This window comes from Lagopus leucura, unplaced genomic scaffold (assembly GCF_019238085.1).
Source record: "Lagopus leucura isolate 7727_CA_CO unplaced genomic scaffold, USGS_WTPT01 Super-Scaffold_100033, whole genome shotgun sequence".
In the NCBI taxonomy this organism is placed as follows: Eukaryota; Metazoa; Chordata; class Aves; order Galliformes; family Phasianidae; genus Lagopus; species Lagopus leucura.
This window is the reverse complement of record NW_024962282.1, coordinates 5,627,708-5,642,612: the sequence shown is the minus strand read 5'-3', so window position 1 is coordinate 5,642,612 and position 14,905 is coordinate 5,627,708. Positions and strand designations below refer to the sequence as shown.

The 14,905-nt window shown below is 52.7% G+C and overlaps 1 protein-coding gene across 2 annotated transcripts in view; it reads right to left on the bottom strand.

Annotated features, from left to right (window-relative positions):
- The window catches only part of KDM2A (lysine demethylase 2A), a 32,835-nt gene extending 18,383 nt beyond the window's left edge, over positions 1-14,452 (bottom strand). The window contains exons 1-7 of one of the 2 annotated variants that reach the window (XM_042881900.1): positions 14,368-14,452; positions 14,012-14,039; positions 13,264-13,368; positions 3,806-3,944; positions 2,611-2,689; positions 1,271-1,317; positions 724-902 (exon numbers count right to left, since the gene is read on the bottom strand). In XM_042881900.1, the coding sequence (XP_042737834.1) occupies positions 724-902; positions 1,271-1,317; positions 2,611-2,689; positions 3,806-3,944; positions 13,264-13,368; positions 14,012-14,039; positions 14,368-14,387 (597 nt within the window). In that variant the 5' untranslated portion in view covers positions 14,388-14,452. Of the gene's footprint in view, positions 1-723; positions 903-1,270; positions 1,318-2,610; positions 2,690-3,805; positions 3,945-13,263; positions 13,369-14,011; positions 14,063-14,367 lie in introns of both variants that reach the window. The other variant, XM_042881901.1, reaches the window with a different exon arrangement.
- Between the last annotated feature and the right edge of the window lie 453 nt (positions 14,453-14,905).

The following is a 14,905-nucleotide window of genomic DNA, read 5'->3' as shown; positions in this document are numbered from 1 at the left end:
TGGTTCTTTACTTGGCAGACAGACAGAATGCTGTGCCCTATCCCAGGGCACTCCCTGCCCTCAGGGACTTCAGCACTTCACATCAGCTACACTTCCTGCCACCTCGTGCAGTCAGACACCAGGGTGTTATCCTAACAGAATTGTTGTTTCCAGGCAAGCCATGAAGCTTCACCCCAGATTTTGCTGTTCTTTCACAAAAGCAGCAAACATTGCTGAGCTGTTGCTTGATTCTAAACCTCATTGGCATTGAAGGCTCTGCACCCAGTATCAAAGAGACAATTGGATCAGCTAACTGGGATAGGCTTGGAGATAGCATCCCCGTTCTGCCTCAATACACTGCACCTCTCTACCAAATTCAGATGCTTGTTTGACCTCCGTGTCTGTTCTTGAAATCCAGCCAGCAGGAACAATTTACTTTACTCCAATTATTCCTTTGCAAATCACTTCCATTTCTCTAATTACTGGCAGCTAGCGAACAAGGTAGAATCACGCACCATGGTCACTGCAGCCGAGGCCTAACAGCCCCAGCGTTACTGTGAGATCAGTTGCTGGATCCAAGTCAAGCACAGAACCAGCTCCAACAGCTTCCAGAGCACAGCCCTGGCTGAGCCCATGCACGCTCTGAACAGCTCCTCTCCTGTTGTACTCACGCACTGGACTGCGCTCTGAGAGCGACTGCAAGCACAAGGGAAGGGACATCCCTGCAGAAACAACTGCACTGACCGTAGCAGGTCTCTGCACCAGGTTCTCCAGTTTGGTGTGGCTGAACTCCAGGCTGATGACATTGTAAAGTTTCTCCCGTTCAGCTTCAGGTGTTTCATAGTAGCGTGCCCACTGTGCCATGGACATCTCTATGTCCCTCTGTGTGTTTACATCCATTACATCCACCATCCGCCGGCTCCCTGCCAGAGTGGACAAATGTTACTGGAGCTGTTCCTGTGCACAACAGGCCTCCCAGAAGAGATGCTCTGGATGCACTTCCTCAAAGAACCCACCCACACATGCTTGCAATGTCTCTGCCTCTCCCATAACTTTATCTTCCTCCACACCCACATCAAAACAGATGTTTTCAGGACAAACTAGACTGCTCAAGCAGGTAAAAGCTGTGACCCACTGGCAAAGTACGGCTCAGGTTCAACCAGCTGCGCACTAGGGGTGCCACAAAACCAGGCTTCTAGCTTTGATACACCTAGTGCCTCTCTGTTTCTCCCTATCATCCCAGTGTGCACCTGATGTTCATTGCAGCTCCTGGACAATGAGAGACACTCACCAACACACAGCCGCACATCGTTCACGCTGAAGTCCGGATCTGGCATCCTGCAAGACAAACACCTTGCTAAAAAACCTCATGAAGCACTTCTGTTTGCATTCTCTTCCCACCCGTAACCTCTTCTCAGCCCCGCTGTGCTTCTTTTTTGTCTGATGGGTGTAGGTGAAGATACAGACAAGGACTGTGCACATAGGTCTCTAGTGGCACAAGGCTGGGTAAGCAAGAGTGGCTTGTGAACAGGATACGACACCTACAGAGCACAGTGACTTCCGGCAAAGGAATGGAACTAAGCAATCCCAGCTCTCGTTTTAAAGACTCTCTGCATGGGTTGTCCCAGTACAAGGGAGACCATTGGACTAGTAGAAGCAGTATACTCAGTAACACAACATAACTCCTCTGACTGTATCTACACAAATGCTGCTGTCACAAGCACAATGGGCAGACAGTCATTCAAGCAGCTCCAGACCCAGAGAAATAACCAAAAGCTCAAGGGAATCCTGTTTCACCCACACTGTAACCCTCAGTACCAAATATGTGCCCTCCCAAGTCAGCCAGCTATTAAAACTAAGCCTGACACCATTTGTTCACATATTCATCACAGCACAGTGTACCGTGCACTCCGTTATCTACTGTCCATTCCTTATATAGCTAGTTGAGGAATTTAAGAACAGTGCTGCTGATGGTGGTTCTGACAAAGTTTGCTAAATCTAATTCATGCTTCCAACTTGCCAACAGTAAGGTTTGGAGGTAGTGTTACTTGCCCTAAAACTACATATCCTACCTGTGCTGTATACACATACCAACAGTAGGTACACCACCAAACAGTACAAAGTCTTCCATCAGTACAGCTTTATACTCAAAATAGTAAACCTGAACTGACTTACTGTAGCAAGAGAGGGATGGCAGCTTAGCAGTAAACATGTTAGGCAGACCAGTTTTGTATTCTGGAAAATGCCAGATAGTCAACCATTTTGTAGAATATCTGGCAACATTTGCCTGTATTATTAGGCAAAAAAAAACACAAAACCAACAACAAAAAAACACCACCAAACAAGACAGACGTTGCCTGAAAGCAGCAGTAACATTTGCCAGGTATTTGCTTGAACTGTGATCACATACAGCAAATTCAATCCTCTCATTTTAAGCCCAAACAGACTAGTAACAATAGGATATGTGAGATGGAAGATGCTTTTCTCTGTTTTCTCAACAGTGTGAACAGGGCACAGTCTTATCAGGTTGGCAGAGTACAGATTCAGTGACCAGCATCAGATTGCCCATGACATGAAGTCAGGCAAGAAATCAGAGCAGAGCCACCCTCCACTCTGTGCTCCAACACTTACTTTATACCCAGGCCATCAGAGCTCCTGAAGATGAGGGGGTCTCTCAGGCCACCTCGCTGGATGTATTCAACTGTGAAATCTGGTGTGGGGAGAAAAGGAAGAAGGCGTAAGGCAAGACTCCTACAGAGGATTGTATAAAAACAGAGGTTAGACAAGATCTCTACCTCAACCTTGGTGCCTGCAAACTAGCTTCAGACTCTACTCAGGCGGCTCAAAACCTCCTCAAATCTCTGTGGCACAGCTGTCTATTGAGGGAGTCTTGCCCTTCCCACACTCCTGCAGAAATCCTGGAACTCCTTTATGGCAGCTCTGCAAGCAGCATGGTGTGTGCTGGTGACAGCTCTTAAGACAACTGCTTGGGAGGGAGGGAGGGAGGGGGAGTTGCTCCAGAGGCTGGGCTAGACAGAGAAACAGCTTGGGCTTCTGCTCCTCGCTTTCCTAAGGAACTCACAGCCAAGCAGGACCTCCTTCCTCACGGTAAATCCTCATGAGGGCTTGCACTGGCTGTGTGATGAAAGGACATCCCACTGAGCTGCACACATGGTAGAAGACAGCAGGGAGACCTCATGTACTCTTAACTGAACATCTAGCAGACATGTGGCTGCAATTTCAGGTGCTGTCCCAGGCAAACCCTCTTGCTCCTGGCTGCCATGTGTATTAGAGAGCTTGCAGAGCTGCAGGCCAGAACATCCCTCTCCAGAGCGAGCTCACTTCACGCCATTTCCCACACATGCTCCCTGTTACTAGTTTCCTGGCTTATGGACTTGGGAAACTTGAACCAAACTTCTACTGATAAGCACCTTGCCAGCAAAGTGGGGCTTGCAGGGGAGCAGGCATAACATTCCTGCCTCACCTGTCCACATGGGTTACAAAAGCAGTTTACAAGAAAGGAAAGCACAGAGCTAGTGTGAACAGCAGTCAGTTTCTTCAGCTCTAGTGGAAAACAAAAATCAGCAAAGTGTAGGACACTGGAAAGGGATTTGATTATCACTACAACTGCCCTTCATGCTGGCAGTCAGGAAGGCTCAGTGTGTAGTCAGATGCAGAGAACACATCCAACTGTGATCACTGTCAGCTTTCTCCTAAAAGCTTGGGGAAAAGGTCACCTCACACATCACATTGCAGTGAAGAGGAAAACCACAGCAGCTGTCTGGTTACAGACAGCAACAGCTCAAGCCACAGCTGCAGCACAAACCTTTGCCTTCCATGAAGATGACGAAAGTAGAATTAAACTTGTTGGTGGAGAGCTTTTCCTCAAGGTCAAATGTCCTCTTCCCTTCAATTTCGTCATCAGAGATGCCGTCGTCCTCATAACGCCGCCGCATTGTGCCACGCTGCAGAGAGAACAGGCCGGGAGGTGAGAGCTGCATCCCAGGAGGAATGCCCAGCGCCCAGCTGTCCCCCCTCCACCCAGCAGCAAGCACTCTGTGAGCCCGCAGTTTGCTCCCAGACTGGAGACTGCATGCCACTGTGCTTTACACTATCCCTCAGGCCTCCTGCCCAGCAAACACTGCTGGTATCAGTTTTCAGCAGATACGCTGAAATCTAATCAGGCAACCTGGGTCTTGGATCCCAAACACACCATCAGATTTGCTCCTCCTACAAGTGACACATCTGTGTACGTTGGGCTGTACGGCAGACAGGCTACCTGCTCCCAGTGAGCACTAGCACCAGCAAGGAATAAGGAGAGACAGCTTGGCGTAACTGGGACAAAGGAAGAAAAATCAGTTTGTTTTTTTTAAACAGGTACATCAGTATTTTTCCGCACAGCATTTGTGAACTTAAATTCTGCTAGAACGTCAAAGTGATAAAGAAAGGGGTTCATGCTACAGAATGTTCTCAAGTTTTCATCTTTGGTTACGCCTGGCTGCATAAGTTTGATTTACTCACTCATTCGTGAGGAGCAACCCTCTTCTTAGAGGGTCTCATAAGTACATCTGTGCTGTATTCCTGACAGACATCCTCTTCTAGCATGGCTGGATCTGGAAGAAATTACTGTTCCCAGCTGCTAGCCACTCCTCCAGAGACTGGCCATGTTCTGGCAGTCATCGTGGGAATGCTCCCCAGTTCCCCTCAGATAACAGCCAGCCTGCTCTGCATTTGCCAGGCTGGCTTCCCCCAGTTGGAGATGCACTTAGCAGCAGCTAGCCAGGGACAGGAGGTGACAGAGCAGCAGCCCTCACCTTGGGGTAAGCCAAGGGTCCACAGACCCAGCAGCTCACTGTCCCAGCTGAGGACCTCTCTGATGCTGAGGGACAGCAGTGCACCTCTGGTGTCCCAATCCCTGTGCGCTTCCTGTCACAGTTCCATCTCTTTCTTCTACAGTCTCCTGGAGAAGAGCAGAGCACCTCTCTGGCTCTGTCCTTCTACCATCCCATGGCTGCCTCATATGCCACAGAACCTGAGTGAGGACCTGATGGGAACCTTCTCTCCCCCCTGCAGTACCTGGGTCCCACCCTACTATTTCCAGAACCAATCCATTCCAAGCTGCTCACTCTCACCAAGGCAGAGCAGCTCACCTCTTCCCATTAATTTTGCCATATTCCCCAAATCCCTCCCATAGACCCAAGCCTATGGGACAAGCTTCAGGCTCCAGGGCCACAAGGCTCATTACAGGATGTGCAGAATGAAGTGGAGTGACTGTGTCCTAAGGTCCCTGGCTCCCAGCTGTTCAGGATCAGGTGAGCAGAGGACTAGGCTGTGCCACCCACACTTATTGCAGGCTGCTTTCGGGGAAAACAGCACTAGATACACCCAACCTTGTCCTTTAACCTGTGTACATGCTCCCATGCAGGAAGCATAACATGCAAGAAAGGGGACTGTCTCCTCCAGCCTCACTGTTTCCAAAGTCTGACTCTCAAGCTGATACCAGCGCAGCATCAGCTGTATGATCCACTCAGCTTGGGTTGTTCCTGTGGGCAGGAAAGAGCCCAGTTTCCCTGATGAGCAGCCTACAGAACAGGATCCCAGGCACTGCGGAAGACCCAGAAGCACCACAATACAAATGGCTCCCATCAGTTATACAATGCCACTCAAGTGCAAGATGCTTCAGTGCTTTCATGCCATTGTTGTCTTGGCAGGGTGGGGAAAAACAACATTTCAGTGCATGCAGAGGACGGGGAGAAAAAGCTTCTGCGCTCCCAAGCACACATTTTGGGACAGTATCTACCAGGGCTGTGGGCAGATCTCTGCAGTTGAGTATTGCCCTGCTGGAGCCTGCAGCTTCTCACAGCTCTCCCTTATGGCCAATGCCAACCAGCAGCTCTGTCAGCGATGTGGCACTTCCACAACAGGCACCTGAAAACTGCCTCTATGAGAATCTCTGGTGTCCCAGAGGAAGCTTAGCTGAGGCAGAGCAACGCGAGTCGGGCATGTTAGGCATCCCTATGGGACAACCACAGCGCTCAGCACCAAGCAGCAATACTCAAATTCTGCTTTTTTAGCTCTGTGATCCGTGCTAGGATGCTGCCATTTCTCATCCCGAGTTTTCCTAAGGAAGAACTGACAAGCAGTCCAGAGCAGAATGCAGACAGGGTCAAGAGAAAGGCAGTTTTTGTTCACCCTCCAAAAGCAGCCAGCCAGTAATTCTCACCACGCTAGCTGTCTTTCACCACTGCTTTCTGGCCCTCCTGGGTACCATTTGCTTAATGTAGGAAATGGGAAGCACGAATATGACTCCTGCAGTGCCACCCCTCCTGTTCTGACCCTCCTGCTCCAAGGGACACTGAGAACTGCCTCCACAGCACTGCTCCTCAGGATGCTCCTCAGACATCTCCTTCCACCACAGCAGCTGGTGAGGGAACCAGAGGACTGCTCTCCCATGAGTTTGATTTTTTTGAGAGAGAGAGAGAAAAACGAGTACAAGGTCACATTTGAAAACAGAACAAGCCATTCTTAAGCTGAAAGAGCCTCCTGTACTTACAAAGTGAAACCAACAGCACTTTAGTAACTTCCTGTCCCACGTGCTGCCATCCCCTCCTTGATGCCCCAGCATCTCCCATCTCCAGGACAAGCCTCCTGCTTCAGACCTGACACCCCTTGCTCTCCCTCTGTTGCTGTATTTCCAGGGCAGCTTGCCTCCTGGGAGCCTCCCTCACACCTTTGGAGTAGGCATGTAGACAAGAAAATGGGCAGGTTTCACACTTGTGTCTGAGCCCCTCCTCCCAAACACTGCTTGGACACTCCACCGAGCTCCACTATCCATGGAGAGCCACCCCAAAGCCACGCTGGGAATCTTTCACATCAGGGAAAAGGGCACTGCATGCCTTGTCCAGTTCATCGTTTTGGTGGCTAAGAGCCATACTGAATTCACTCGATTGCTTCCTGCTTTCACCAGAGGAACAGGGACTAAACCAGCAGGCTTCATGTTCTCCCCCTGCCCCCTCCCCATTATTTCTCAAGACCTGCACAGGTGACCTGGGGCAGCCCAGGCTGCACGTTCCTGCTCCCAGCAGCAGGCTCAGGATCGGACAGAAGTCCAGGCAGAGCTGGAGCCCTTGCAGACTTCTGCAGCTCCAGGAGGGATTCCCACCACAAGCAGGGCTGGCAGCCTTTCAGTATGAGCAGGGAGAGAGCTTTGGTTTGCACTTTTGCGTTACAAAATTGGATGTACACAAGGAGTAACTGAGGAACCAGAGCAAGGCTTAGAGACAGATGAGGGGCACAGGGAACAGAGAACTCAGGCCACCACACACTTGCCAGCCACAGGGCAGAATATGCTAGATCGGATCACAGATGGGCATGTCTGGCAACAGTCCCAAGGAGCTACCGTTGCTTTTGTAAGGGATGCCGCTTCTCCAGTCACCTGCCACCACTTCATGTGCACCAACTTCCCAAGTGGCTTTTATGGTATGACCACAACACCCCAGTACCCACGCAGACCCTGCCTCCATGCCATAAGCTCAGAAAAGACCATCAAATCATCCTCCGTGCCACCTTCCAGGACTGAAAACCAATCTTTCGAGCATTGCAAACTCTGAAAAACCACTTAAAAAGAAAAGTTAAGCTTTGTTATTTCTCAAATAAACGGAGCAAATCTATTTTGGTTACCTCTCACCTTTCCACATCAGACAAAATTCAAGAAAAAAACATTGTATACATTGTATCCCTGCCTGGACTTCCTCAGCACACCTGCCACACAGTCAGGTAGGTGAGCATTACAGTCTCATGACCCCATTCTGCTTTGTCCGGGAAGGCAAAAAAAACAAAACAAAACCGGACAAACTTCTCCAAAAAGGCAGGCTTGAAAGTGACACATACTTCACCTATATCCTCCAGACCCACACAGCACCAGGCTACTGAGCTCTGTATCAGGCAGCTCAGGTTTCCCAGCAGGGAAGAGCTGACCCTGCGGGATTCCCATGGCCCTGGCCCAGCTCTGCAGCAGCCCACTGCCAGTTCTGACCAACACACCCATAAAACAAGGCTGGACTGCAGGCACGCTTGGGCACAGGGTTTGTAGCTCCTGCTACTCCAATGTGGTCTTCTGAACAGACAAGCCAAGGGCCAAAGATGCCTGCAAAGAAGAAAAACAACCCACGGCCACTGGGATGAACACAACCAGCGTGACCATCTACCAGAAAGGATACGTCCTCCTTCCTCCACATGGTCATAACAGCATCATGTGCTCCCTCCCTCTGCCCCACAAGAAGTCTAGTGCTCACCCCTTCCTTATTCCAAACGTGGCTCAGTGACACATGGAAACAGCATTCTACAGCAAGTTAGAGACACACAGATAGCTTAACCCTACAGGATAGTGCACTGCCAGTCTCCTCCCTTCCCTTCTGGCTGCCCCAGCTATATTCCAAAACCACAGCTGCAGCACGCAAGAGAGCAAGGGGGAAGCAAGACTCCCTTAGATTGCAACAGCACAGGTCGGACTTTTCAATGTTTCTTAAAAAAAAAAAAAAAAAGCAAAACACAAGAACAGGCATCCCTGCCTTCCCATCCTTCTCCAGCACTCTCTTATCATCCTCTCTGAGTTCCGCAGTGCTGTCCCGTTCCTTCCTCGCTCTGCAGGCTTTTATCATCAATGAGGAGACAAGGCAAAGAAGGAAGCAACATCAGAATGGACCATCCCTGCTGGGTATTCTCTCAAAGGGAGAACACACCTCGTCAGTTGGGATCTCCTTCTCCAGATAACAGCCCCAGCAAGCAACGACCTGATCCTTCTGCTGATCTCTCCTACGGCACAGCTCCTCCTCTCCCAAAGCCCTCAGGACCTTCAGCGCAGCCGCATAGTGCCGTCCCCAGAGCTCACTGCTCACCACCAGCACTGTTTCTACAGCAACAGAGACGCATAAACACAGACCTGCTGAACAGAGCAGAGTGAAAGCCAGCTCCTCTCTCCCTTAACTATGCCTGTTTCCCAGACCTATGGGAACCTTCTCAAGTGCTGGCAGAAGGGCAGCAAGACACCTCAGCTACAGCTCCCTTGTTACTCCACCTTCTGAGCAGACCACCCAGCAAGGCTCCAAGTGAATCGGCGCTCCCCAGAAATCAACCAGCACCCCACAGCCCCCAGTCTAGGTGGCTCAGGATGTAATTCACCAGTAATAAAGATACTCTGGGGGCATGGGGATGGCTCTATCTTGTTAGCACCATTTCCAGTTAGGATAACCTTGAGAAAGCCTGCTGCTTGTCAACAGGAGTCATCAGTGCAATTTGCAAGTTCTACCTGGTAACTGCAGCTTCCAGGATGCTCACAAGGCGTGCTCAGACTTGGGACAGCAAGAAGTCAGCAGAGCTGTTCACCTTCTGCATCCCTCCCGTCAACAGAGAGCAACACCCCTTTCGTTTCAGGGCCATGTTCTCCCTGGGACTGTGAGGCTCTTCCAGTACCTAAACACTCACTGGAATTTCCAAAGCTTCTCAGCAACAGTCTTTGCTTGCTGCCTGCTTCTGCCAAAGAGCAAAACTCCCCCTTCTCAGTCCCTACATCTGGTCCAGAACAAAACTGAACAGAATTCCTAAATTATTCAGGGCTCAATTATTCTACCTGGGTCATTGGGAAAGACTCATCTGTAGTGTCTTCAGCTTGAGGCAGAGGCATGCTGGAGATTAATCATCTGATCAGCCTAGGCTCAGTCCAGACTGGGAAACAGAGGCGGGCCCAGCAGTGAGCAATGTTTGGCCAAGACAAGCTTTTGCACCAGACTCTAGCTGACCAACCCTTCAGGCAATGGGAAGGCTGCCATGCTTCAGCACCCGCAGCTCTCACACTCACCCAAGATACATACTCTTCCTTGCCACCTCACCCAGCACAAGCAGCGAGCCCATGTCCTGTGCCCTCCCCACCTTCTTCTCACTGCCCTGGGGCCATCTGTCCCCTTGGCCACACAAGAAGGGCAAGAGGTTCACCACAGACCTGTCTGACAAATGAGCCTTTCCAATCCATGGCTCTGTCCTGCGCTTGGCTTCACCCCTCCCTCCCCCCATTGGCAGCACCAATACAGACAACTTGTAAACCACAGGCTGAGAGCCAGCCTCGTTGCCACCACACACAGACACTGTGCACCCCGGCATGCTCACAGCACACCCAAGCCCCACCTCTACCATCATCAGCTGATGATTCCACATATTGTTCATGTGAACTACCATCCAGGGCAGCACAGACACTGACAGTTAAGGACAGGCCTGTGACTGCTGCTTACAGGAGAAGCCTCAGGTTCTGGCTGCTAGGGACAGGCCTTGTCTCTAATCTCACAAAAAGCTCCAATCACAGGGCACAGCAATGCTAAGGCAGGACACAGGCTGCACCAAGCAATGGGCAGAGTGTTCCACACAACCCTGGCATGCTCCAGCACCTACAGCAAGTAGCTTGGCTCTCATCCTCCAGCAGCCCAATCATCTGTCACCAGTCTTCAGTAGCTGTCATGAAGTGCCACCAAGCAGCCACGGACAGGCACCAGGGCCCAGACAGCACACAGCTTCACTCCAGAGCCCAGTGAACACTGGTGGAGGGTGTGGCTGCACTGCAGGCTCTCTCCAGCAGCAGAGCTGGTTGAGGAGGTTCCCACCCCACCCAGTCTCCCCGCTGTGGCCTGCCACCTCTCCAGTCTCACCGGGTTTGCTGGAGGTGGAGGCGAGCCAGCCATGTGGATGTGATGCCCTCCTGATGGCTTTTACCTAGGGTGCGATCCTGCGTCCCCTGAAGCAGCATTCAGCTCTGGGACACCAGCCTCTGAGGCAAATGCAGATGGAGGCTTTGTCAGGCCGCTGTCCTACCTGGAACCATGCCTGAGATAACAACTGCTGACCTGGCAGCGTTACAGACCCCAGCAGGCAGGACTGGTCCTTGAGGTGGTGGCCATCTCTCACTCCTGCCTCCAACAAGCTCTGGCTCCAGCATGTGCCCAGCTTCGCCATGCACAGGCTGCACTCTCAGGTCTCACAGAGGGACTGCGGCATTATCAGTGCCAAGGCTGTTCTACCATCCCTGCCTCAGGACACAACACGGTGTTTCAGCCCCTTCATGAAGCGTTATAAACATCCGTCTCCAGCTTACAGAGCCAGCACCTCAAGCCTGTCCCGCCATACTGCCTCATTACAGCACTGTGGAGCAGAGACAAACAGACAAATTTCACATCTTCCACCAACAGATCTGTTCAAAAAAAAGAATCAACATACATCAGATTTCGGTTGAATAAGAGTACAGTAACTAAAAACATAGAGCATGGTTCACTAAAAACAAGATGCTTGAAACTCTCTACACCCCAAAGGAAACCAGTCAAGTTTCAAGACTGGGGTGATGCACTGAGAGGTGCAGTCAGTGCAGCTCATGGCACACTGGGCAGCAATCTCCCATTGACAGACCACACGCAGCATTGTGCCAATGCAATTAACCCAGCCTCTTCACCACTATCAACTATTCTGATCCAGGATGCTTGCCCAGCAGGACTGCTGCCACACTTGGATGTAGCTTTAAAAGTATATTTATTCCTCTGTTGCTGCCAGTCACAAACAAGACAAATGCCATTCACAGCAGCACAGATGTAACTGTACTACCAACTACCTGTTTCCCCATCTAAGAGTTTTAATGCAGACACATGGAAACCAACTCCCAAGATCAACATGTATGTCAAGAATACGATATTCAAATAATCCATAACCAGAGTTGGATAAAAAGTTGAGAGAATGCATCTAGGAAAAGAAAACCAAGGACATCTGCAAGGTCCTCCAACATGGAAGCTCCACTGAAGCACAGCGAGCAGGAGGCTTCCACAAAGAGCAAAGCATAAACTGCACCTCACTGGGGCCATACTTCCTCTGGGCTGCAGGCCAGGAGGGACAGCACGAAGCCATAGGAGCTGAGGTGACCCTCATCCTCTGCTTGCTGCCCATGTGCTTTCCCAAGCCCCTTAAACATGCAGCTCATCAGCGTGCAGCCACTGATCCAGCTTAGTGCGTTTGCTAGAGTTTGGGCTGGGTACATTCAGACAGCAACTCTTCCTGCAGTTTTTGTGAGCTCAAAGCATTTTTTTTTGAAGTGAACTCCTGGCTGCTAGTACCATTCAATAGCCTTGTTTTTGTCCTGCTGTTTTGAGTTACTTCAGCAGGGCCAGTGCACAGCTACGATCATAGTTTAACAGAACCCAAAGCCCTTCCCCAAAGGAAGCTATGATGCTGGCTACAAGTGGTTGCCTTCAGCACCTTGAGCTGCTTGCCACCGTCACGGAAAGAAAGAAGTGCATCAGGATAAGGCAGGACCACAGCTTTTGGCAGCATTACCAAATTAAAGCCACCCAAGGGACTGGAAAGAACCAACTCCAAAAGGAGCAGACCTCAAGCAAAGCAGGGCTGCAGAGAAGCCACAGGTGCCTGTGCACCACTCTCCCACCACACGGGCTGAAACAATTGCTTCTGTCCTCTAAAGACTTCTGTCTCAGCACCTGTGGTCAGGCACACAGCAGCAGAGGAGCAACAGTGACTTGTGTCTGAGGGCAGAGCTTAACGCGGAGTGCTGCACTGCCTCATACTCAGTAGTGTCAGAGCATTAAAGGATAAGGATTTAACTTCACAGACAGCACCTTGAAGGAGAGGATGCATGTGCTGTGCTGACTCACAGACAAACCCTATCACAGCCTCAGCTATCACAGACAACTGGTGCTTGAGCTTCCCATAGGACTTAAAACTGCCTCAAAACAACAGGAGATCAACTTGCTGGTGATGGAGCAACAGCCCCTTGCACTGCAACCAGAACCGAAGTCTTAGAACAACTCTGTATGAACACAAGCACCACAAGATGCATGCACAAACACGAGCACAAGCAAATCAGAGCTTGAAGCCAAAGCTGGTTTTCCCCAGTTTTGCAAAACACTCAAATCAAGTCCAGGCCGACACATACATCACTGCAGATTCCCTGGTTGTTATGAACACATGGAAGAAACCTGCTGCGCCAGAAGCTACACAGACACTCATGCTGTATCTTCTTCTAGCCCCTTCCAGGAGCATCACACCCCAGTGCCATCCCCCAGCTGCCCTCTCAGCAGAGAAGTGCCTTCCACCAGGGCAAAACCCACAAAGTGGGCCTCTAGTACCCGGAGCCATCCATCGCAATGCTTGTTTGGTTGTTTAAATATATTGCCAGTAAGAGCCGTTTCATCCTTCAGCTGAGTAGAACCAAGAATTTGATTGGTAAGGACCAATACTGACTAATCTTTGGCTGTAACGGATCCTTTCTTCCTCGGGCTCCATCTCTGACTCTTCCGAAGAAAGTGAGAAGGACACTCCAGGGCTGCTGTCGTCGTCCTCTTCCTCCTTGGAAATCAGAGGCAAGCAGTGAGGCAGGGCATGGGGCCATGCAGCACCCACCTCTCTCCCTCCTGAACATGAGCACAGCGACGAGCCCACCCCAACCCAAACGCTCAAACTTTAAGAGTGACTTCGCAGGCTGCTGTGTAAGGCAGCAGATGTGTGACACAGTGGGTCTCCTCCTGGCACTGGCACCACGGACCAGACCGGGTGCCTGCTGCTAATCACCTATAGGCACCGAGGGAGCAGCTGGGTGCACCCAGAACAGGGCTGCGTGTTACAGAAACAGCTCCTCCCCAAGACACGGCCACCGGCCCGGGGGGCATCCCAGGCCAGCAGCAGAGCACCGAGCCCCTTGCACAGCCCCCACAGCGCAGCTCCAGCCCGGAGGACTCCCACATTCAGCCCCCGACCCGTGTGACGCAGCGGTGTCAGGCAGCGCCTCCACCTCCGCTTCTAAAGCGGCAAAGCCCACAGCCCCCTGGAGCTCCCCGGGAAGGGACGAGCGGACCGCCGAGCCGTCCTCGCTCCTCGCTCCGTCCCCGCTCCCCACAGCCCGCGGCTGTCACCCCCCGGAGCTGTCACCGCCGCCCGCCGCCCCCCAAACTTTCGGCCCCCGGACCCCCCCGCCCCGCCGCCGGTGGCTCACCAGGTCCCTCCTGCGCCTTTGTCCTCTCCTGCCGCCGGCACAGCACGAACACAGCAGACGGAGGAGAAGCCCCGAGTCAGGCTCCGAGCGCCGCGGGCCCCCCGCCGCTGCCGCCGCCGCCGCCCCACAGCCCCGTCGCCCCCCGCGCCCCCGCTGACAGCCCCGCCAGCCGCCGGCCCGCAACCGCTCCGCGGGCCCCGCGCCCGGCCCGCTCCGGCCCGGCGCCTCCTCGTCCTCCTTCGCCCCCTCCTCGTCCCCCGCGCCGCCCGCCGAGCTCTCTTCCCGCTCCCCGCCGCCCGCTCCCTCCCGTCAGCCGCCAGCCCGCTCCCCGCCCGGGACGCGCTTCCCCTCCTCACACAGGAGCCGCCGCCGCCATTTTGAACCCGTCAGAGCCTCACATACACACTGCCTCGGCCGCCGCACTGCGCCTGCGCCGCCCCGCGCCCCCCTCCCACCCCGCCCCCTCCATCGGCCGACGCCGTGCGCGTGCGCAGCCCCGTGCCCGGTTCCTCCAGCCCCGCCTCGCCGGAGAGAAGGGGTGAGAGCGCGCATGCGCGCGTCCGCGGGCGCCTTACTGGCCGTATCTCCGGGGCGGCGCGCTGGCCACGCCTCCTCGTGGGCACGGCTCTGCGCATGCGCGCGGGGAACGTTTCTACGGGTGGGCGCGCCCCCGGGGCCGGCCGTGCGCGCGTCCGTTTGCGCCTCTGTTTGCGTGCGTGCTGGAGCGCACACACGTATAGTGTAATCCATGCTCGGGTGGAGCTGCCATTCGCAGCCTATCCCCATCCCGTCCCGTCCGTGCACCGGCGCTGCCCACAAACACCACATCACGCTGATCACTGAATTTTAATACCACACCACAACGGTGCTGCGTGGGGATACATCCGTTCCTGT